At 46.0% G+C, this 25,199-nt stretch overlaps 1 protein-coding gene and 1 non-coding gene across 8 annotated transcripts in view; both read right to left on the minus strand.

Moving 5' to 3' along the window:
• The window catches only part of STS (steroid sulfatase), a 160,760-nt gene that overhangs the window by 63,703 nt on the left and 71,858 nt on the right, over window positions 1-25,199 (minus strand). For 6 of the 7 annotated variants that reach the window (XM_039238554.1, XM_039238553.1, XM_039238552.1 and 3 more), the window contains 4 exons: window positions 21,457-21,597; window positions 18,269-18,390; window positions 18,051-18,194; window positions 16,115-16,538 (listed from right to left, as the gene is read on the minus strand). In XM_039238554.1, the coding sequence (XP_039094485.1) occupies window positions 16,115-16,538; window positions 18,051-18,194; window positions 18,269-18,390; window positions 21,457-21,597 (831 nt within the window). The remainder of the gene's footprint in view (window positions 1-16,114; window positions 16,539-18,050; window positions 18,195-18,268; window positions 18,391-21,456; window positions 21,598-25,199) is intronic. The other variant, XM_039238555.1, reaches the window with a different exon arrangement.
• On the minus strand, window positions 19,485-19,591 carry LOC120235981. Its single transcript, XR_005529559.1, has one exon. It is a non-coding gene; the product is annotated as a U6 spliceosomal RNA (small nuclear RNA).

Below are 25,199 nucleotides of genomic sequence, written 5' to 3' on the forward strand. Positions count from 1 at the left end.
CTGAAAAGCCAGAAAGCTCCACAAAGGAACAAATGTTGTACATTTTTAAAAATATGTTTTAAAGTTTATTTTTGAGAGAGAGAGAGTGGGGAAGGGGCAGAGAGAGGGAGAGAGAATCCCACGCAGGCTCTGCACCACCAGCACAGACTCCAATGGAGGGCTCCACCCACGAACCGTGACATCATGACGTGAGCTGAAGCCAGACAGGTCAGTGACCGGGCCACCCAGGCACCCCCAGTATCGTACATTTTATTCAAAGAAACAGAAGTCTTCACAGCGTGCCTGTGAAGGGACTGATGGTTACCCTGTGCAGACCGGCTGACGGAGGCTCTGTTCCCTCAAGACAGTCCCTGAGGAAGCAGCTCTGGAACGAATGTCGTGGGGTCTGGCCTGCTTTGCTCCCGAATTGTACTCTTCCCTCTCGATATGGTGATTAATACCAATTCAAGGGCCTTCGAAAGCATATGCTTTTTGGAATATGTACACACACCCAAGTTACCGGCTATAAAGACTGTCTCTTGATTTGTCAAGTTCTTACAGAAACAGCTATCTACCTGTCTAATGCCAATTCAACTCTGGGTTCCGCCATATTGCTCACGTTCCACTGCAAAGGTAACTCTTCTTTAAAAAAATTTTAATGTTTATTTTATTTTTGAGAGAGAAAGAGAGAGGGGAGGGAGAGGGAAAGAGAGAGAAAAAGAGAGAGAGAATGAGTGGGGGAGGGGAAGAGAGAGAGGAGACAGAATCTAAAGCAGGCTCCAGGCTCTGTGCTGACAGGCTCAGAGCCTGATGTGGGGCTTGAACTCACGAACCATGAGATCATGGCCTGAGCTGAAGTCAGATGCTTAGCCAGCTGAAACACCCAGGCAAAAAAAAATGTCCTCTGTTGTAATCAATCAGTGAGAACACACATCTGCTTGAGAGTTGTAAGTCACTGTCAATGTGCGGCTCTTGTGACAGTTGCCATGGGCCTGGGTGTGCAAAGGCCTTGGGGGTCCCCGTGCGTCTGCTGAGAGGGCTCAAGAAGTCACACCACCTCCTCTTACATCTCACTGACCTCTGGGAAATGCCCTCAGTTGCTTCAGTTTGGTTTTATGTAATTGGCTCAAATTTCACCTTCATCCAGGAAAGCGTCAGAAATTCCCTTTCAGCTAAAAGGGAGAACTGAAGAAGTGCCCTTCTGAAGGCTGTTGGGACCAATTGAATGAATAATGGACCAGATGCACAGCCAAACGCAAACCCTACTAGAGTATCTGGAGCACAAACCAAGAATCCCCTATGTGTTTTCCTTCACCCACTACACCACGAACGGGGGCGTGCCACGGACATATACGTGCTGCAGGCACCAGCACGGTGGTTCGCAAGTAGTGTGGACTCAGTAAATCTGTGTTAGCCAATGAAAACCTGCATTAGCTCTCCCAGCTTCCTCGGGTCCAGCCAGGACTCCCAGAACTGCAGGGATCCGTCGGTGCAACATGGTTTGTGCAAAAGGTGCTCCAGAGTAGGTACTGTCATATATACCTATGTAATATATACACCTACATATGTAATAATACATCCGTATATACTTCCATTTAGATGTATGCCTATACATTTACACACATAGATACTATACACCTATACATATTATTAGTATTAGTATATGCATATATACCTACATATGTTATTAGTGTTAGTATGCACACATAGACTTATATATGTTATTAGTATAGGATATACACACATATACACCCATATATATTATTAGGAGGAATATATACATATATGTGTGCATACCTACTTATACATATATTAGTATAGGTATGTATATATCTGTACACATATCCACCTGTGCATATGTTATTAGTATAGGTATATATACATACACATACAAAAAATATATATACATTATTAGTATAGCTGTGGGTGTATTTATTTATTTATTTATTTATTTTAAATGTTTTTTATTTATTTCTAGGAGAGAGAGAGAGAGAGCGTGAGCAGGGGAGGGTCAGAGAGAGAGGGAGTCACAGACTGAAACAGGCTCCAGGCTCTGAGCTGGCAGTCAGCGCAGAGCCCGACGCGGGGCTCGAACCCACGAACTGCGAGATCATGACCTAAGCGAAAGTCGGACGCTTAACCGACTAAGCCACCCAGGTGCCCCGCTGTGGGTGTATTTATATACGTATATAAACATACACATATAAACACACACACACACATATATATATATATATTATTATATAGGGGTGTGTGTGTGTGTGTATGTACACATATACTCCTATACATATATTATTAGTATAGATAGTACATATATGTACTCAAATACACCTGTATATATATTATTAGTATAGGGGTATATATGCAATTACAAATGTATACATGTTATTAGTACAGGTGTGTATATATATATATATATACACATACACATATGTAATGTAAACACCTATGCATATATTATTAGTATAGACAGTATACATATACATACACACACACACACACACACACACATATATATACACGTCAGTACACCTATACATATATCAGCATAGATGCATGTATATATGTGTGTGTGTGTGTGTATAATACATCTACACATGTGTATAGACATCTATACACATATTATTAATATAAGTTTATACACACACATCTATACACCTACACATACATATACACACACATACACATATACACCTATATATATATTATTAGTATAGGTGTATATATACACACACACATGCAGAAACATATATATATATATTATCAGTACAGCTGTATTGTGTACATATATATACACTATACATATATTTTTAGTATAGGTGAATACATACACAAACTTATACATATACTATTGGTATAGATGTAGGTGTATATAAATATAGTCACACACATATACACCTATACATATATTATTGGTATAGGTGTACATGTATATGTATAAACCTATGTGTATGTATATATTATTAACAGTATAGCTGTCTGTATACATACACATATACAACTACAAATATATTATTAGTATAGTTGTATATATACATATATACACACACACACAAACCTATGTGTATATTAGTGTAGCTGTGTGTGTGTGTGTGTGTGTATATACATACACATGTATATGTATACACATACACCTGTACATATATTATTAACATAGGTAGTATATACGTACTCCTATATACCTTTAGATATATTAGTATATGTATATTAGTATACATACATCAGTATATTAGTATACATAGTGTACATGTATTAGTATAGGTGTATATACTATACACATCCACACAAACCTATGTATCTATTATTAGTATAGCTATGTGGATATATATATGTACACATACATACCTATACATATACTATTAGCATAGGGGGTATATATGCCAATATACACCTATGTGTATATTATTAGTATAGGTGTATGTATATACCCAAATACATATATTCTTAGTATAGATGTGTGTATACATATACACATTCACGTATATTGTTAGTGTAGATATATATACATATATACATACACACATATAAACTCATATGTTAGTATAGGCTGTGTATATGCATACACACATATGCACCTATGTATTAGTGTACATATAAATACATACATGTACAAATGCGCACCTATTGGTATAGGTATATACGTCATACTATATAAACTCTAAGTCAGAAATTCCTGATCATTTTGAAGGGAGCATCCCTTCTGTTTGTAATCTTTGCCAGTCAGCAAGAGCTCTCAAGAAATAACCTACTTAATGAAATCAAGGATGCCTTTACATGTTTATTTAGTATCTTAAGTACTCATGATAACCAAAAACATCTCAAATTTAGAACTGGGTATCAGAAAACTGATGAGTCTACCTCTGATAAAGAAAGGAACGCACACTCTGCCAAATGCACTTTTATTTCCTCATGTGCCTACAGCTTGGGTTCCTTTGGCCCAACCAGTGCCTCGTGGGTCACCGCTCAGACTTTCTCCTGTCATATTTGACTTTGAAGGTTGCTCCTTGCACTGATACTCTCGTCTTTTGAAACAGAAAATAAGCATAAAGCATCACATGCTAAGTGCTGGGTCCCTTCTATGCTCAAAAACCAGATCAAATTGAGCCAGTTATCATTGATCATTTATACGGCGCTTTACAGTTCCAGGGCTTGGTGTTGAATTCTGTCACTTTTCCTCTTTACGACAGTCTACATTCTTATTAATTCGTGTGAAGTCTTTCATGACTAAGCCAAACAGAAACAAAAACACCAGCCAGCAGATGAGCATAAAGGCTGTATGTGGTCTGTGCCACCTCCCCCAAAAGTGGAATTAGCGTGAGAGTCCAAACCCACAACATCTAGTCTCATGTAACTTCTCCCCATTACTTTCTCAGGAAGGAAAGAAGATGTGTTAATGTTCAGATGGACACACGGGCACCATCTCTGAGCTGATAACCTGCACGTGAGCACATCTGCCACGGCATCGCTCTGGCCACCTGTAAGGGCGGATGTCCTGTTAGACACTAAGCCATGACAGGTCATGGACCTCTGACGTACAGGGCAGCCGGTGAGGCCCCCATCCTAGCCCTGGGAGAAGTGCACTCAGGCTTGGACACACTGCACCTCCTTCTCAAGAAGCAGATGAGGACCCTAAAAACTGGCTCAGATTCCCCCCAACCAACATGGAATTACACTCTTTACACTTGTCCCTAAATAGACATGTGCATTGTGTTTGGGTACAATTTCACCTTCCTGTGCTCTCCTGCTATTATACTTGGGCTAAAAGTTAAGGAAAATAGATACAGACAACTTAAAATTCAACCTTCCAAGCGTGTGTATGGTCAGAGCTGGAGATATAAGATGTGACTAACAGCATTTGCCAAGAAAGAAGAGGTGTTGTGTGCCCAACACCTTCAGAAAAAAATATAAAAATACGAGGATGAAGAAGAGTGGACCAGCCGCTGACGTTACTGGTGGGATCCCAAGATGGAGGTATTTTGAAATGTGAGCCGAGAACGAAAACAATAAAGGATAACGTTGCCCCAACAAGCAAATCAGGGAGCCCAGGACACATGGCGTTTGTGACGAGGGTAGTAAGAGATGTCAGGCGGATGGGGCGTGTACCGTTGCGGAGTTCAAGTTGAGTCGTGGACCATGACTTCTGTTCCTGGGACATAGGAGGGGAGAAGGCCACTCGTGCGTGTGCGATAAAACTGCACAGAGTTCCAGAAGTCTGTCTTCTCTGCAAGGAAGTGGTTTTCCACTGAGCAGACTGCATGTCCCGGCCACCAGGCATGGCGCTGGGTGCCAAAGCCCAGGGATCAGGGAGTAGATGCCGCAACAACACTGGGAAACGTCACGTGGACCAGGGCTCGGAGATTCACCGTGCGGGAGTACCGGCACAGTGGACCGTGCGTGGGGACGTGGGCCAGGCACACGCAAGTCTGCGGCTGCCCTGCACACACCCTGCGGCGCAATCACAGCCGGCTCTCAGGGGTAGGAATTCTGGCTGAGCAACAGCCTGTCATACGGGGCGGGTTGGACTCACTGAGGATGCATGGGCCTCCCTTCCCTACAACCCTGAAACCTCCGCGACACTCCCTCGAGTTGGCGGGAGGGAGACTTCTCAATAACAGCTTAAGTCCTGTTTTATGAGCTGCAGCAGGTCGGTAAACAATGCCTTTGAAAATTTACTGCCACGATCTCACACGCTGTGTGAAAAGATACAACTTTCCGCCGCTACATGCTTTCGCCGTATTTGTAAAAATACGGAAGGCAGCTCTGTGCCTTCGCAGCAACCTGCAATCATTTCAATCCGAGAATCAAAAGACTGACATCCTATAAATGCAGAGTGAAAACACAGACAAGGAGATGGTGAAGGTGTTATTTTTTTTTTCTGTCCGCCGCAAAGGTCTGGAACAGAATATTCCTCATCCGATGCTTGACTGTTCTTATTCAACCAAGGTCCCAGCATGAGCCAGCGTCGGGTGTGACTGGAAGACACACAGGTGCGTGCGCTGGTTTTTTCTGAGAGTCCTTGGATGCTGGTGATTACGGCAGGCACAAGGCAGCGAATGGCATCACTAGTCATCCAGCCAGAGGCCAGTGGCTGCCACCGTGTATGAGACAGAGATGCACACACCCAGATGTTCTTTTGTAGCCTCCACGCACACCCCATTGACTGGAAGAATGTTCGGCTGACACGGTACAAGGGACTAAAACTATAAAGGCAAACAAATCTCAACCTTGCAGGGCCGAAAACTTGCTCCTGGAGAGAGGCAGATTCCAAAGGTTCATGCAACCAGACAGTGCGTGCAAATGCTTTCATAAACACATCCGTGTTGGTGCTCTCCCTGTATACACCCACAGATGGGACACTAGACAATGGCAGACACTTGTCAGATGAGCTAAAAGCACAAGTTTTCTTATGTGGAGCCTGGGTGGCTCAGTTGGTGAAGCATCTGACTTTGGCTCATGGTTCGTGGGTTCAAGCCTGCATCAGGTTCTGTGCTGACAGCTCCGAGCCTGGAGCCTGCTTCGGGTTCTGTGTCTCCCTCTCTCTCTCTGTCCCTTCCCCTGCTGATGCTCTGTCTCTGTCTCTGCCTGTCTCAAAAAAAACATTAAAAAATTAAAGATTTTATTTTTAAGTAATCTCTATGCAATGTGGGGCTTGAACTCACAACTCTGAGGTCAAGAATGGCATGCTCTACCAACTGAGCCAGCCAGGCACCCCTAAATCGGAATAACTTTAAAAATAAAAACCCACATATATGGAAAGAAACCCAGAGAGCTACCACTAACACATAGGCTTTGCTTGGGGCTGGGGAAGGCAAGCACTTGGTGGGAAGGACTGAAGACCAGCAACAATTTCAACATTCGAAATTTCGACATACCCATTTTTACGCTGCTTCAGTATTTTAGAGTAGCACGTTACTTTTGGAGCCACAGAAAAATGGAGACGGAGCTTAAAAACAAAAACAGGAACAAGAAAACTAGAAGCCACCTTCTCCCCCAGAAAACATAGGCAGACAAAATGGACACAAAGGTCTGAAAGCCAATCTGTGTAAGAGACTTTAAAAAATGCTGCCTGCTTTCAGTCTTTCCCCACATCCTTCCAGCCTGCCCACACTGGCTTCGTCTACTGACTTTCACGCTCGGCTCTCTGTGCGAGAATTCCGCACACACAAATTTGTCCATGGCTCTTACCTTACGTTAGATGGGTCTGTAGCCACTGGGAAGTCAATGGCGGATGCCGGACTCTGAACCTACACATCACACCTGCGACTCCCCAAGTCCACTGTGACCTGAACGCATGTGTCTAAGGTCACCCATGTGCCCCACCACACAACAGTATAGGAAAGATTCTTTGCTGCTTCCAGCTATAAATTCCTTGGCATCCTGGCATCCATTCATTCATTATCCTAACCCAGGGAGTACAAGATACTGAGATTATGCAGAAAAAAATAAAACCGTTTCACTGCATTTTAGGTAATGGGAAATAAGAAACGCATATAATTGTTGTAATAGGAAATGAGACTCTGACAAAGGAAATGGATTCTCCAAAGTACCTTTGGAAAATCAATCACATTTCTTTTCAGTTACTGGGAGAGCATCCCAAAATGTGGCAGACAGCCTCCTTAGATGGACCCTCCAAGGGGAGAGAAAGAGAACAAGAGAGTACAGTCACCCCATCACAGTAAATCTGCCCTGCTCAGAATAACTGCTATGATTCTGATGGACAATATAAGACAGATCATCTATTGTTCAGTCCAGGGACAAGGAGAGAAGCCCATGAAGGTCGTGAAAAGAGGGGCCTGGGAAGTGAGTAAAATGGGGTCTATTCTAAGGCACAGAAAGTATAGCAATTCATTCATTCAGCAGTGGTTCTAAATGCGAAAAAACAAGCTAACGTTAAAACACTGGGAAGTTCCCCTCCCCAATTTCCTCCCAAGTAGTTCCCTCTCACAAATAGGCATTTATGCCTCTCTCCTTTTAAATAAATGTTGGGGCGCCTGGGTGGCTTAGTCAGTTAAGCGTCTGACTTTCGCTTGGGTCATGATCTCGCGGTTCGTGGGTTCGAGCCCCGCGTCCGCCTCTGTGCTGACTGCCAGCTCAGAGCCTGGAGCCTGTTTCAGTCTGTGACTCCCTCTCTCTCTGACCCTCCCCTGCTCACTCTCTCTCTCTCCTAGAAATAAATAAAACATTTAAAAAAAAAATAAAAAAATAAACGTTTATTCATTTTTGACAGTGGGAGCGTGAGCAGGGAGGTGCAGAGAGAGAAGGGGACAGAAGATCTGAAACAGGCTCCACGCTGTTAGCTCAGAGACCGACATGGGGCTTGAACTCATGAACCAGGAGATCATGACATGAGCTGAAATCAAGAGTCAGATACTCAGCCAGCTGAGCCACTCAGGAGCTCCTCTCCTCAACAGGTGAGAAGTCAGCAGCACCAGCCTGAATTTCTGTGGGACCACAAGTCACCACTCAGAAGGAGCTGAACCAAACCCAGTTCCCTTGGGCTTCCAGACCCATATGACCCATTCCTAATTTCCTCGCCTGCCTGGACCCCTGTGAGCCTGTGCTTCAATGCCTGACATCCCAAAGGTCGCACCTCCTGATTCCAGTTTAGGTCATAATCCCAGGGCATAAAAGAGATGTGTGTATTTGATGAAAGGAGAAAGGTCTGAGAGTCCTTCATCCAGTCCCTTTTCAGTTAGGAATGCCATGGACCTGGACAGAGTATCGCAAAAAGCAAGCAGCCTCCTACGACTATATTCAGCTTGTGGTATGCTCAGCCTGGCATGGAGGCTCATACTAAGAGCCAAAACCCGCTGCATTCCTATATCTGTGTCCTGTTGGCTCATGCAAGGTAGAAACCAATCAGGGGGCATCTACCCTTAAGAAGCAAGACAATTCTTTAATTACTTAACCTTTCTGCTGTTGAACACGTCTGTGGGTTGCTTTGTGTTGCCCTTAATTGTAAATCTGATGTACCTTTCTCCCTGTGAATCAAAATCAATATCACCCCCATTCCTTTCTAGCTTAAACTCTTACTTAAACTAATAAAGTCATCCCACGATCTCTTTCTTCAGAAGGTTCTTTGTGCCAAATCGCAGCTATTCATCATGGCCACTTATACCACGGTCTGGCTGGAAATGTCAAAGGCTAGGTCGAAGGGACCCTGTAAATGCATTTCAAGATTTCGACTGTGCCAAGTATCAACGGCAGTGGAACGGGATAAAAGGTCAGGTCTTCCAATGATACATTTATCAGCCGTCCCAGGTTTTACAGCATTATGATGACAACAGTGCTTGCAAAAAGAAGTCTCTACTTCTTGTAAAACTGCATGCCATGGAAAATGGAAGAGGCAGCACTTCCCCATGACCCTCCAGTAAGGGCATATTCTCTGCACGGCAATGCTACCTCCTTTGTTTACTCATGCTTCCCATCTTCCTGATGTCATGGTTACTTCCCTTTGCAGATCAGGGTTGGTTAAAGTCACAAAAAATGAGATTTTACTACTCTGTGAAATCAGAGATTGAAAACAGAACTCTAGGGACCTCATCGAGATAAAAGCCTTCTGCACGGCAAAGGAAACAATCAGCAAGACTAAAAGGCAACTGACGGAATGGGAGAAGATATTTGAAAATGACATATTAGATAAAAGGTTAGTATCTAAAATCTATAAGGAACTTATGAAACTCAACACCCAAAAAAACAATAATCCCATGAAAAATGGGCAGAAGACATGAATAGACACTTTTCCAAAGAAGACATCCAAATGGCTAACAGACGCATGAAAAGATGCTCAACATCACTCATCATCAGAGAAATAAAAATCAAAAGCACACTGAGATACCACCTCACACCCGTCAGAATGGCTAAAATTAACAAGTCAGGAAACAACAGATGTTGGCGAGGATGTGGAGAAAGAGCATGTCTTTTGCATCGCTGGTGGGAATGCAAACTGGTGCAGCCATTCTGGAAAAACAGTTTGGAAGTTCCTCAAAAAATTAAAAATAGAGCTACCATATGAGCCAGCAATTGCACTACTAAATATTTATCTAAGGGATAGAGGTGTGCTGTTTGAAGGGCCACATGCACCCCAATGTTAATAGCAGCACTATTGATGATAGCCAAACAATGGAAAGAGCCCAAATCCATCAACAGATGAATGGATAAAGAAGATGTGGTATATATACACAATTTAGTGTAACTTTCAATCAAAAAGAATGAAATCTTGCCATTTGAAACAACATAGATAGAACTAGACTGTATTATGCTAAGCAGAATTGGTCAGAGAAAGACAAATATCATATGACTTCGCTCATATGAGGAATTTAAGATACAAAACAGATCAACATAAGGGAAAGGAAACAAAAATAAGATAAACACGGAAGGGAACAAAACACAATAGACTCTTAAATACAGAGAAATGGAAGGTTCTAGATGGATTGTGGGATGGGGGATGGGCTAAATGGGCAAGGGCATTAAGGAGGGCACTTGTTGGGATGAGCACTGGGTGTTATATGTAGGGGATGAATCATGGAATGTACTCAAATCATTATTGCACTATATGCTAACTAACTTGAACGTAAATTTAAATAAATACTCCAGATCTTTGTCCAAGTTTGCATTTGTTTTCTAGTAGACTCAATGCTAAAGATACAAGAGATATCCCTTATTAAGCTCAACTGAAAATTATTAGCATTTATTTCACTTCTTTTTTTAAAAATATTTTTATTTTATTTCTAGGATAGAGAGAGACAGCGTGAACAGGGGAGGGTCAGAGAGAGAGGGAGACACAGACTCTGAACAGGCTCCAGGCTCTGAGCTGGAAGTCAGCACAGAGCCCGACACGGGGCTCGAACCCACGAACCACGAGATCATGACCTAAGCGAAAGTCGGACGCTTCACCGACTAAGCCACCCAGGCGCCCCAGCATTTATTTCACTTCTAATGAAAGCCTCTTCACATACAAATACACTTACATTAAACATGTTCAATACATATTGAATACATGTTGAATCCGCAATGAACACAGGGACCTGGAGAACAGAATTCTCAGGGTAAGTTTCATATGAGGTTTTTAATCCAATAAGTGGATACCGTAAACTACACAAATCATGTTGGTACTTATAAAGTCATCATGGTTCTTAATAATGTCCTTTTCAGCCTGAACAGGTGAATATTCACAGAGAAAAAACAAAGAGAAGTTTCCTCCAATTTTAATGTTTTCCCTAGCAACGAACCAGTGTTTTCCATGAATATAGGGTGAAAAGATGCCACCATATCTGGTTCCTCATGCTGCACAATGCCCAAGGTTCCCCTCGCTCTGTCAAGGATGATGTGAAACGTGATGGATCTCATTCTACCCACTGGCATTAACCTTTTTAAATGTAGCTTTGACTTAAGCAAAAGAAACACTACTTTGTGAATAAAATTGACTCAGTAAATTCACCTGTTACTATGCAGCCTCTGTTTTCTTTTCAGAATACACAAATACTTCTCCATCACCATGGTAATGACTGTACAGACACCAGAGCTCCCGGGAGAATCACCAGGATCATTCTCCTTTTGGGGCATGGCACCTGGGCTCTCCTGTGTGCAGAAGGTCTGTTGAGACATCTGTAAAATTCTCTGGTCTTCCTCTACCTCGCCTGTGCTCAAATCTAATCAGTAAGGGAGCTCAGTCCATGGCAGAGCAAAGGTGTCTGAGTCATCTGCTCAGACAGAAAGGAGCGGCTTCACAGGCACTTAGCTGTGGTTTGTTACCCAGTCTGTTGCGATTACTTGCAGGGTTTGGTAATTCACTCCAAATGTGGAGCCTCAAATTCCTCCTAAAGAAGACATCTCTTTTTTTCCCATCTCGTACGGCTGTTCTGCAGTGTGAAAGCGGCAATGTGTGTGTTCCCAGTGTCCGGCGGCAAAGGACGACCACTCAGCAAAGCGGTCAAAGCTGACACCTGAACATGCCGCATTTGCGCCGTGCACCCAAGCTGGCTCTGATTTACAGAGTCCCGAAGGCAGTAATGGCCAAGGGACGGAGTTGGATGGCTGTCGGATCCTTCACTCAGGATCCAGGAAGAGCACTGGGAGTTTCTAAGAAATCTACAGTTCATTCCTGCTTCTAAGAGCAACAAGGACTCCTTGCTAAGTCAAGTGCATTCAAGATGACTTGCCTCTTGAATTACTATACAACTTATAACATGTGGTATGGTGAACCAGAGATCTGGCTTTCCCACAGAAGCAGCTCCCCAAGGTAAATTTTATCCCTAAGAGTAAATCAGGATGAGGCCCCATGGGGTGCATGGTTCTATATTCCCAGCCATCAATCTCTTCAATGTGGAAGTATGCACTGGTAACCTGGGGGCACATGGGTAGCAAATGTGCTTTAGGAGATCTCATCAGAAAGCATCACAAACCAACAACGCATCTTAGCCTCTGTCACGTCCCCGTCACCCACAGTTCCACATCTCAAGTTAGCATCATCAGTGTAAAATCATTCTAGCGACAAGGCTTAGAGAGTGAATATAAATCTTAGAAATAGGAGTCTCCTGGGGTGCCTGGGTGGCTTAGTCGGTTAAGCGTCTGACTTTCGCTTAGGTCATGATCTCGCAGTTCGTGGGTTCGAGCCCCGCGTCGGGCTCTGTGCTGACAGCTCGGAGCCTGGAGCTACTTCAGATTCTGTGTCTCCCTCTCTCTCTGCCCCTCCCCTGTTTGTGCTTTGTTTCTGTCTCCCCCCCCCCAAAAAAAAGAGAATAAAATATAAATAAATAAATAAATAAAAGGAATAACAGTTTAAGCCATTTTCACCACTACTTTTGATGTATGAATGAGATGTGAACTTCACCCCCTCACACTGTCTTCTCTGCTAGTACAACACAAGAAGGTGCCAGTTTCCGATGAGAAATTCTGAACTGAAACACATTTGAATACCTTCCACAAATACTGCCATTGTTTTCGTCATTGTCCTTCTGCTGCTGAGTCTGAATCCATTTCTCCCACAAAGGTGGGAAGACCTGCATATCTTATTCAGGGTACGCTGGGCAATGAGACCATCTAAATGTCCTCAGGCCCTTGAAATGATCGTTTTTTTTTTTTTGTTTTTTTTTTTTAATAAATATTGCGATGATTCTTTGGTGTCATATTGAGGCGATTCTTTCAAGAGGTGTGGCTGTCACACACAGTGAATCAGGTATGACACGTAACACAGACTGATGACAATGGTACCCAAGGATGGGCTTACCTAGATGTTTCCAATCTTCGTGTGTGCAGGTAACGTCGTGGTAGAAGCTTTCTGGGAAGCAGCATGGTGCACAAATGCAGCGTTTTCACTAACACTGACTGTGCCCATGCCACACCCACGTGTGCAATAGGCGTTTCCACTGGAACCATCTATTTTGACGAATAAACCCTTCTGTAATAACTCAATAACCCCAACGTTCAACTGTGGTATTGTTCAAACATCTTAAATCTCTAGTTCTGCCAGAAAATTGCAGAAGCCTACATATCATCAAGATGAATGACGCAGGCTTCAACACCCTGAGGATCAAATTGCTTTCGGTCCCCTCCCAAAGTCACATGCTGAGGGACCCGTTAAAATGCCTTGTAATCATATGAATATTCATACTCTCCAGAGATTCCATGGTTTCTGTCAAAATACCACATGTTGGAAAGACATGATTCATCTAGAAGCCGAGTCGGATCCCTGAGCCCTGTGATTCCGTAGGGGCCACCGTATTATTAATCTCCTCCGTTTCTGAGAGATTGCTGGTGGATGCAGATGGATAGGCGAGCATTCAGCTGTCACAGAAAATTTAGCAGACAGCGGACTGCTGGGTTTTGGCTTCAATGCCCGGGTCTGCAACGCCGGGGAGGGCTGTCCCATCCTGCAATGGCTGCTCACTTGCTTATAAAACGCGGCGAGGTTAACCCATGTGGTAAGAGCTTTGTCAACCATGCGGACTGTGGCCCATTCTTGACTTAGGACACTAAGTGAGTGTCACAGCCACTTTTTAAAAAATAATATACAACAGTGGCGCCTGAGTGGCTCACATGGTTCAAGCATCCGACTTCAGCTCAGGTCATTTTCTCTTAGTTCGTGAGTTCGAGCTCCGCATTGGGTTCTATGCTGACAGCTCATAGCCTGGAGCCTGCCTTGGATTCTGTGTGTGTGTCTCTCTCTACCCCTCCTCTGCTCACACTCTGTCTCTCTTTCTCTCTCAAAAACAAACAGATGTTAAAAAATTAAAAAAAAAAAATAACACACTACGGGGGCACCTAGGTGGTCGTCAGTTGAGTGTGTGACTTCGCCTCAGGTTGTGATCTCGCAGTTCGTGAGTTCGAGCCCCCACATCAGGGCCCACTGCCGTCAGCAGAGTCCACTTCAGATCCTCTGTCCCCCTGTCTCTGTGTCCCTCCCCCAACTCACACTTTCTCTCTCAATATATAAAACTTTACCAAAAAAAACCCTCAACAGAATAAGATGCAAAATATGAGAAGTGATAACTCCGTTAAAAAAAAAATCATTTCAAGAAGCTTGTTTCAATTAATAAACTAAGTAGAACTTAGTGGATGATGATGTAAAATATATGCCTTATAAAAGTTCTAAAACTCTTGCATTATGGGGCACCTGGGTGGCTCAGTCTGTTACGCGTCTGACTTCAGCTCAGGTCATGATTTCGCAGTTTTTGATTTCAAGCCCCGCCTCCAGCTCTGTGCTGACAGCTCAGAGCCTCGAGCCTGCTTCAGATTCAGCATCTCCCTCTCTCTGCCCTCCCCTGCTCATTCTCTCTCTCTCTCTCAAAAATAAACATTAAAAAAATCAAAATTTTTGCACTAGATCACAAGTCAGCACCCCCTTCTAGAAAAATCTAGGGGCAAAACAACAACTGTAGCTTTTGTCCCTAAAGGCAAAACCCCACCGACGCTCGCGTACTTCCCGCGGTCCTAGGAGACAGTGGTTGAGTCTCTCAGGGAGCGTGTTAAGCGGAGGTGCGGCCCGCACTGCTCAGCAGCGCTCCCAGGAGGGGAGGTTCAGGTTTAACAGCACCCTCGGTTCTTGTAACAGAGTCTGAGCAGTCACCGCTCCGGCTCTACAGGCCAGCTGGCTTACGACGGTTTCTCTGCGAGCAGGTGTTTAGGACAAACGCACAAGAGCATGCCCACCAGTTTAGAGTGTTCCCCCTTCTGTCCAAACCCGTGTATGACCTTCCTCCTGCTGCTGTGCTAACACCAAATCTCTGCAGTCTCTGCTGCCTGAGCTACACAGGCTCTGAACACGTGCGCGTGGCCGGTGACCACCCAGAGGCGAGACGGGTGGTTTTCAGAGGAAATGTCCACTTTTCTCAGGGTGCCTGGTTGGCTCCATCGGTTAAGTGTCTGCCTTTGGCTCAGGTCACGATCTCACAGTTCATGGGTTTGAGCCCTGTGTCGGGCTCTGTGCTGATGGAGTGGAGCCTTCTTGGGATTCTCTATCTCCCCCTGTCTCTGCCCTTCCCTCTGTCTCTCCCTGTCTCTCAAAATAAATCAATAAACTTGAAAGAGAAAAAAAGAAATATGCACTTTTCTCTAAAGTTACATACGGGACAGAACGGTTGTTTTCGAAAGCAGGTGTTCCGGATACAGTCGCGGCTCAGGAACGCCGTCGACCCTCCCTGGATGGTGACTGCCCTTGCTGACTGCAACCCTTAACACTATGCGCTAACGGGGTCCTCCCAGACCTAAATGTGATGGTCACCTTCACCCATTCTCCTCACTGTTGTTTTGCTCAGAAATTTGCATGGGGGGGGTTCCCCATGTCGTTTGTGTTGCAAGGACATCTATGCTTACACAGTGCACACTTGAAGAGGAATGCCCCGGTGATACCTTAAAGCCCCTTTTGTCATGTGGTACACCTTTCCGGGCAGGGCACCAGAAGCACAGGACAGGAGGGATATGCGCGGAGCCACTCTGGCGAGAGCCTACCCCACTGCACTTGCTATCACGCACCACTCTGCTTTCCACATCCCTCCTCCCGGACTGGCTGGAGAAATCTCGTCTACATGGAAGGGGAGACGTGGCTGGAAGGACCACCTGTCTTTCCAGCCAGTACAGAAATAACCAAGCACTACACTTCACTGACAGCAATGTCAGGATAAGAGGTGATACCGACCGTCGTATGAACTGGGCCGCGTCCGCCACCAGCCTCTGCGTGAGGTTGTCGTAGGAGATGGGCTGCTGGCTTATCTCATGGTTCCTCATCAGGAAGCAGTTCAGGGGCCGGAAGTAATGCAGGAAGCACACGAGGAAGCCCAGGATCATGGCGGCCAGGCAGAGAAGGCAGAAGAAGACCGCGGGGGGCACATGGGCCAGCCCCAGGTACTTAAGCACCGCCAAGGTGAGGAGAGTGATCGCTATGATTTGGAGGGGGATGAACACCAGCATCCTGATGCCCCTGGTGAAGACGCTGCCTTCTCCGGGCTTGCAGTCCCTGAGGTTGGTCACAGGGATCCCATGGAAATAGTCAAAGCCGTGGCTCAACGGGTGGTGACAAAAGTCGGTTTTGTTGTGACAGTTCGTCCCAAGGTGCCACTTCCCTGAGAAGGAAGTGGGTGATACGTTTAGACCCAAGGAACACCCTGACCGGAACGTCAGCTTCTGATTCCCACTCGGTGAAAAGTGGGATCGCTCTGCACATTTATGAGCCAAATGCCTACCATTCTGTAGAAGCACGGTTTTCACTTCCTTGTCCACAAACAACAGGATGTTCACTACTCGCTCTACCAGAAAACAGTAACTTATTTAACAACAACAGAAAACCCAAGAGACAAACACCTAACATATTTAACAGGTGGGTGACAGAGATACACAGAAGTGATTTTTAAAGACGTTTCCTTATAATTAAAGTCATAAAACCAACTTGGTTTGTTCCTTGAATGTTAAAAGTGCAAATGCATCCTTTCTCAGAAAGGTACACCTGAAGCATAAGGAAATCACACTCAGAACTCAGCAATTATTTTAAACATCTATGACATTTCTTATAAAATGTTAATTATACCACTAAATTAGTGAGTGCCTCACAAAAGAAAAACATCATGATGGTTTTATGACAAGAGTAGGAGGGAAGACAATGGCCATTTTGCTTCTATGAGATATTTTGGGATCCATCTGATGACCCACATAGACCTAAGCTTATCAACTAAAAAGGGAGAATGTATTACTCCTAACTACTGAATAAAATCAAGGACAAGTGAGACAAAGTCTGACATAATTTTATCACTAATATATAAAATTAAAATGTTCAATAGCATGGTGTATATATGCAGTTTTGTATGCTGTGGGGCTTTGTATAATTATCGATTTATCAATCTATCACCTATCATCTGTTTCATCTCTGTATCTCATCTGTAAATCCATTATCTATCCATCCACCCATTACCCATCCATTGATCCAACATCCATCCACTCATCATCCATCTATCCACCAATTATCCATCCATTCAACATCCATCCATCTAACCATCTTCCATCATTCACCCATCCACCCATCATCCACCCATCATCCACCCATCCATCCATCATGCATCTATCCATCAACCCATTATCCATCCATTCAACATCCATGCATCTACCCACCCACCCATTATCCATCTATCATCCACATCCATTACCTATCCATCTATTGTCCATTATCTATCCATCATCCATCCATGTATCCATCCATCATTCATCCATCCATAGTTCATCTGTCCATCATCCACTTCATCTGTTGATCTATCCATCCCTACCTCTGTCACCTATCTTTCCATTTATCCATACATCCAACAGTCCATGTATCTATCATTATCTCTATCCATCTATCTATCATCTATCTATATTTATCTACCTATCCATCCATACACACACATATACTCACACACACTGACCATATCTTTATATTCAAATAGCTCCGATAGGTGCATTGCATTTTAATTTAAATGGAAATCATTTGTTCCCTGTCTGAAGTCGTACAAACTGTATGCATGATGTCATCCTTAAGAAGGCAGTCATCATGCCTGGTCCCACTCACCCTGCCCAGGCCCTCAACTCCCCTCCAAAGCTGCCCATACCTATCAGAGCTGTTGCATAGCCTTGATCCTTGAGAAGCTTGGCAAAGGTAATCTCACTGGTGGGAAGTCCTCCGGATGAGGCCGAGAAGAGAAACACACCCACGAGGGTCTCAGATGCCATTCCTGAAGCAGGAGAAATGAGCACTGAAAGAGGAGGCCTCCTCCTCCGGGAGGCCCTCAGGAGGACAGCAGCCGTGGCCATGGTGCACGGAGGTTACCTGATCGGACGGGGTACCGGCCTGTCATGAAGGCCGCCCTGCTCGGCGTGCACAGGGGCGACGCTGCCAGGTGTTGCGTGAGCTTCACCCCTCCTCCAGCCAACCGGTCAATGTTGGGAGTCCTACAACAGAAGACTCACGTCATTTGTGATGACCCAGAAATGTGCAGCCTCCGCTGTGGCTTCTTGCAGTGCGCCACCTCTCCATCACCCAGGGAAACCCCTGGGGGACACACGAGGCCAGACCAACTGTCCCAGGGCTTCTGCTCTGCGAACGGACCGGCTGGCCCTGTCAGGGCGTCGCTGCACATGCACTAGGCACGCAGTCCTAGGGCCGCGCTGAGCTCTCCTCCCACGTTGTCCACTGGGAACGCAGCCCCTGCCTCTCGGCCAGCCTGGCCACCTTCCGCCCTGCAGATCCTGGCACAGATGGGATTCTCCCAGGCCTCCTGGGACCAAGCTTGTCCCTAAGGGGGTCTGATGCGTGCGTGGGACACAGATCCTGCCACAGCAGCTTGCTCACCACAAAGGGACAGCTCAGCTGACTGTGCTCATGACTACACCGCAGGGTAACACACATCTTGCTTGTCGTGGCCCACGGCCCCCTGCTCCGGTGCCCACACAGAATAGCCCTCGGTGACGCACAGCATCAAGGGGACAGTCATCTCCTCGCAGTGCTACAGGCAACAGGCTCCCCCACCCATGAATTTAGTGTGCACGTTGGATAGTCAACGTCTCTACTGTGCTTCTGTCTTCAGTCAAGGGTTTAGAAGATTCAGAAGAGCTGAGTCTGTGTACCTGACTTAAACCTCCCCGTGCCTAGACGGGCCCACCATGAAATCTGACTGGTTTGGCGTGAGTGTATAAAATAGAAAACAAGAAATGTAATGCATAAAGAACTGGAATCGAATATGGAAGAAGACAGATCTGGGGGACATGGTGACATGAATTCTTCATTATGATTTTATACACTTTTGTTTTTTCTTTTGAGATTGGGTAGAAATGGAACCTTAAGGCTTGGGTGTAATTTTCTAATTAAGACACCTGAATATAAACAATTATGTATTCTCTCCGTGAACTTCAGGAATACATATATATATATATTTTTTTAGGAATGTTCATAGCAACTTTATTTATAGTCACGATAAATTAAAAACAACCCTAGTAAATAAATAAACTGTGGCATATCCATACTTTGGGATACTACTCAACAATAAAAAAATATGGAACGCTTCACGAATTTGCGTGTCATCCTTGCGCAGGGGCCATGCTAATCTTCTCTGTATCGTTCCAATTTTAGTATATGTGCTGCCAAAGCGAGCACAATACATACATTTTTTAATGTTTATTTGAGACTGGAGGGGCAGAGAGAGAGAGAGAATCTCAAGCAGGCTCCACACTGTCCTCACAGAGCCTGATGTGGAGTTTGATCTCATGAATTGTGAGATCAGAACCTGAGCTAAATACAAGAGTCAGGCGCTAAACTCACTGAGCTACCCAGGCACCCAAGGAATACATATCACATTAAAAATAATAAATCAAAAATTTTAAATGAATACATATTATGATCCTGATAAGAAAAAGGAAATTAATAACAAGAGATGTATGGTGAGTGGCAAAAAGTAAGATCTATGCTTTTTTTTTTTTTTAACAAAACGGGGCTAATGGTGGGGTGGAAAACTTATGTGTTCAACTGAAATCTCATCCTCGTCCATGTGTTTAAAAGTCTAACAAATGTCACAGGGAAGCACACAGCTTAAAACAACAAGCAGCATCGGGGTGCCTGGGTGGTTCACTCAGTTAAGCATTTGACTCCTGGTTTCGGCTCAGGTCATGATCTCACAGTTTGTGAGACTGAGCCCCACGTCGTGCTCTGTGCTGACAGTGTGGGGCCTGCTTGGGACTCTGTCTTCTCTCTCAAAAATAAATAATCGTAAAGAAAATTATTAAAAAATAAATAAGTAAAATAAAATCTGAATGACAGAGGGGTACGTGAGTGGCTCAGTCACTTAACTCAGTCAGTTAAGCATCAGAGTCATGATTTTGACTCGGGTCATGATCTCACTGTCTGCTGGTTCAAGTCCCACATCGGTCTCTGTGCTGACGGTTTGGGGCCTGCTTGGGATTCTCTCTCTCTCTCTCTCTGTCTCTCTCTCTCTCTGTGTCTCGAAAATAACTAAACATTAAAAAAACAACATAAAACAAGCAGCATCTGATACAAAGTTTTGGGGTGGGACCAAGGCATGCCTGGTTATGCCTCTTGCACAATGGTTTCCCGTCATAAGAAGAGCTCAGAGCCCATCTGGTTGATGTGACGCATCACAGTGAAACACCCCTCCACGCGGCGGTGTCATGCTGAAGAGACGATGAGGAGGCAGAGGGATGGCGAGGAAGTACATCAGTCTCCCGTGGCACTGACCAACGCGCCCACCCCCGGGTCCACACAGTCACTATTCATGGATCTTATGAGAAGGTTCTATGAAAGCACATGATCTCCTTCCCCATCTCGTGTGATTCCGTTTGTACTGACCGTTGGTAAGAGGAAGCTCAGGGCCATTCTATGTGACTGTTTCATCACTATTATAATGAGAAAATGCTGCCTTGATGCCAATATTCTATTACTTAAGGGCCGACTTCCTTTCTTAAGCCAAAGGGCCCTTAGAATAGGTGTTACGTGAACCCAGTGTCACGCAGGGGGCTGAGAAACCAAATGGCCTCATCTGTCCCTGACTCTGGTCCCCACTGTCCTTCTACCATCAATGATCCCTGACCCTTGGAAGGTTCCGGAGTCATTCAACCTGACACGTGCCTCTGGGGCACCTGTCCTGGCCAGGGTGGCTGGTGACTGTGGAGACAAAATAAGCTGGGATGAGGGCAGAGGGGACACCCTTGGGAACAAACCCAGGTAGCAGACAGAGAAGAGAAGATAAAGAGGCGAGCCGACGTGAGGAGGGGACGGAGGACGTGCCAAAGCAGGGTAGGATCACTGAGTCGGTCAGTCATTAGGAGGATCTTTCTAGTGGTCACACGTGTTCAACACATGAAGCATCTGCCTGTGTCCACGAGAAGTCGCACGTGAATGCACGTGCCATGAGGGGGTGGTGTGTGCACTCTGTCCTGTGTCCACGTCGCTGGGGACCGCTGCCTACGAGCAGGCCCAGGCATTCACACGCACCTGCGTCACCTCACCTGAGTGTCTTGTTTCCGTAGCATCCCACATCTCCGATGCCGAGGTCATCGGCCAGCAGCAGGACAAAGTTGGGCCTTGTGGCTGCATGGCTCTGGGCCGCACTCAGGAAAGACAGCAGAAGCAGGTGGAGCCTCATCTTCCTGCAGAGGGAAGGACACAGACAGAAGTGAGGGGCGCCAGCGTGCAATGGGCCGTCTCCTTTTTGGGACCTTCTCCCAACCTGGCAGCCCCAGGCCATTTGTGCTGCAAGAACACACTAAGACACTGGAGGGCAAGAAACTTTATTCTCTCTTCTCTGGGTGTTTGCTTCCAAAACAAACATTTCTGTCTCTAAGGAAAGTAACAACCTCTCACTTCTTTCTTTTTATTTAAGTTTAGGTATTTTGAGAAAGACAGAGAGAGCATGGGGGGGCGAGGGGCAGAGATACAGAGAGTTCCAAGCAGGCTCGGCAGCATCAGCTCAGAGCCTGACATGGGGCTTGAACCTATGAACTGCGAGATCACGACCTGAGTGGAAACCAAGAGTTGGACAGCTAACCAACTGAGCCACCCAGGTGCCCTGTGACCTCTTGTCTCGACTCTACGCCAAGACACAGGCTCTGCTGGGAAGAATGCAAACACCACCATCTTCTATCTCTTCTTGGCAGGTAAGCTCTGTAAGTAGCTAAAAGTTCTGATAGGTACTTCACTGAGACCCAACGGTCAATGTCCTCTCCTTTCTAATATTAGCTTTTGTTTGTTTGTTTTTAAAGGGAAAGAAGGGCAAATGTTTCAAAACTCAAGGAGCACAAGGTTCATAGCCTGGGGCAGCTCAGGGTGCAAACTCAGCCAAGGAAGGGACTGTAGCCCCGTCTTGTGACTGTCTTCACCACAGACGGTTCTGACGTCCACACCATAATCCCTGGACCTGCAGCCTCCAGAAGGAACCCGCTCACACCTGCATCTTTGCCCTGAAGACTCACTTCAGCCTTCCTATGTCTAGAACGTTAAGATACATGAATTAGTGTGCTTTTAAGACCCAGAAATGCAACGTCATCCACACAGACATGCAAACAACCCTTTGTGTGTCCATTCCTGACGCCATCTTGTGAGGCACGTGGAGCTTCCGTTTTCTGGCCCTTTCCGGGTTTGGGGATGCTAGCTTCCCTCTCCCTGCTTCTTCGTCTCCCATCGCTGTCTCCAACCTCCTAGACTGGAATCAGGGTGCCCATCCCACCTTCCACTGGAACCACAGCCCGACCCTGGGAATTAGACTCTCCTCCACAGGAGGATGTGGCTTCCCAGGTCATTCTGTTGTCTGCCTCCCTCGCTCCTCCACTCCCCGCAGTCTAGTGCTTTTGCAGCCTGACCCTGGGTCCCCGTCAGGTGAGAGGCAGACCCCAGGCAGGTGCTGTCCCAGCCATGTTGTTCGACAGGCCCGGTGGGTGCCAGGGAGCATGCAGGAGATGCATCACAGCCCCCAGTCATGGCCAACATCCATGTCCTTTGTGATCCCTCCTCTCTGAACATACTCCCTGACGTATCGCAGCATTTGTGAGTCAGCAAATGCATACCCAGTGAACAGCAACTCTGGAGGCTGTACAACTGGAAGCATGCTCTCTCTCCTCCCTGCGCTGTGGGCACCATGGAGGCAGAGGCTGATGGGCGAGCATCCAAGAAAACCACGTGACATGGAGCACTGACGTTTACTCTGTTGACTTCAAATGCCTCACTCCTAACTCCACTGGATGGTGGGTTAGTAAGGACACTACACTGTGTTTTAGACGGTTGGAAGGTTCGATGGGCAAGAGAAGGATTTGCAAAGGAGCACCCATCTGTGGATAAAAAGCCTGACATACAGTTGAGCTTCTCAAGAGTACTGGAGACACCCTACTGGGTGTAATGCCCAGGAAACGCCTTGCGGTCGCACGTCAGGGGTCCCTGAGTGGATTTAATGCTTTGCAAATCCGGAACTAAAACCAGCGATGGATAAAGGAGCAGCTCCCTAACTTCCTGCCCCCACAACAAAGCAACGTGGGGCCTTCCCGCCAGAGAGGGTGAGAAAACCACAACACCGCACATGTGCGCTAACTGCTCAGTGCTTTCATGCTTCCTTTCACCTAGACACAAACACACACAACTTCTTATTCGGAACCGCACTTCTGTGAGTGCTTGTGCGCAGTGTAAGCGCTCTGCCTACGCCTTTGTCAGCTCACCTATGTGAAGAAATAACAGGAGTGCATGCGCATCAGTATTAGGACTATTTCATCAGGATTAATCATTTATTGTGTAAGTAAATGATTACTGATTATTGCCTCCTCCCTGTTATGAACAGGGTCCCCGGCCCTGATGTCACTGGCATCCTTGCTGGGGGCTCACTGGTCCCTGGAGGGCACACAGCTGCACCCCGGCCTTGCGCACTCACTGCCGGCAGCAACAGGGCCCCGGTGGAGAGAGGCTGACCCATGACCACCTGCCGCGCGTACCCCCCCCATATGTCAAATCACCAGCCCGTCTCTGCCTCCTGCATCTGCCCCTCATGGCCCGTGCTCTCCTGTGTGCACTGCTCAGCTTCTACATAAGGATTCGGAAGTGGCCACCCGTCTGGGTGACGGCGACTTTCTCCCCAGCATGAATTCAGCCTCTTTGTCGGCACTTCCGTGTGTCAAACGGGGACGGCCATAACAATAGCTTGTCAGTGCCCTGGAGAAGATAAAATTACACGCTGAGTGCTATGAATCCATAAGGGAGCCTTCAGTAGTGGCCAGCAGTCGTTAGCGGGAGTCAGCACTCCACCATTCTTACAACTTTGCGGAGATGACAGTCAGGACAGCGACAGAGTTTGAAACGATGCAAGCGGTGACCCCCGCGGCAGCCTCCTGCTTTCCATTCCCCTCCGGGATAATCCCGTCCCCTGCTGTGGGGCTGGGCCTCCAGGCTTGCTGCTAACGAACGGAAGGTGGAACACGGAAGGCGCGTGGCATCTTTGATGAGGTTACAACACCCGATGACCTCCGTGTGGCTGCAGCCTCTTCTCCTGCTGCATTTTAAGAAGTGAGATTCCCCAACTGGAGGGACGCCCATCCGTGGTGGGCAAGTGATGGAGGCCCCCAGCCAGCAGGAAGCAAGGACCCGAGGCCCTCAGGCCGACAGCCTGCAAGAAACGAGATCTGCCCACAACCACCTGAGCAACCTCGGGAACAGATCCTTTGGATGAGACACCGTCCTGGCCAGAACGTCTACCACAACCCAGGGGCCAGCTAAGCTGTGACTGCCTACGCACTGAACCTCTGGAGATAACACGCTCACAGGCTTCGAGCTGCTGATGTTTGCCGTCATTGATTACACGGAGGCAGAAAACTCATAGAAAGTGCTATCGCCTTGGATGGGAAGTTCGGTTGTGGAATGAGGGCCTGAGAAAGCCTCTCCATGGCCAGGCTCATAGGCCATGCTGAACTTATTTTAGGAACATGCTTCATTAGCAATGGCTAGTCAGGATTTATGTAAGTAATTTAAAGATACATCGCTCAGCTCACCAACCATGTGAAAAATGAATTTTTGTTTTACATTGAAAGTTGAAAATACCAGGAATGAAAAATGTACTTCTGGTCGCCCAGAGGAATACGGTTGACAGATTAAACGAAGCAAAATCCAGGCTCCTGTGAGTCCTAAGTAATGTTTCACCAAAATAATCCATTTTTTCCCGGATTTTGTTTTGTTGTGTGTTTACTCATATTCTAAATGTACAGAAAGAAAACATAAA

This window comes from Hyaena hyaena, unplaced genomic scaffold (genome assembly GCF_003009895.1).
Source record: "Hyaena hyaena isolate Hyena2069 unplaced genomic scaffold, ASM300989v1 scaffold_142, whole genome shotgun sequence".
In the NCBI taxonomy this organism is placed as follows: Eukaryota; Metazoa; Chordata; class Mammalia; order Carnivora; family Hyaenidae; genus Hyaena; species Hyaena hyaena.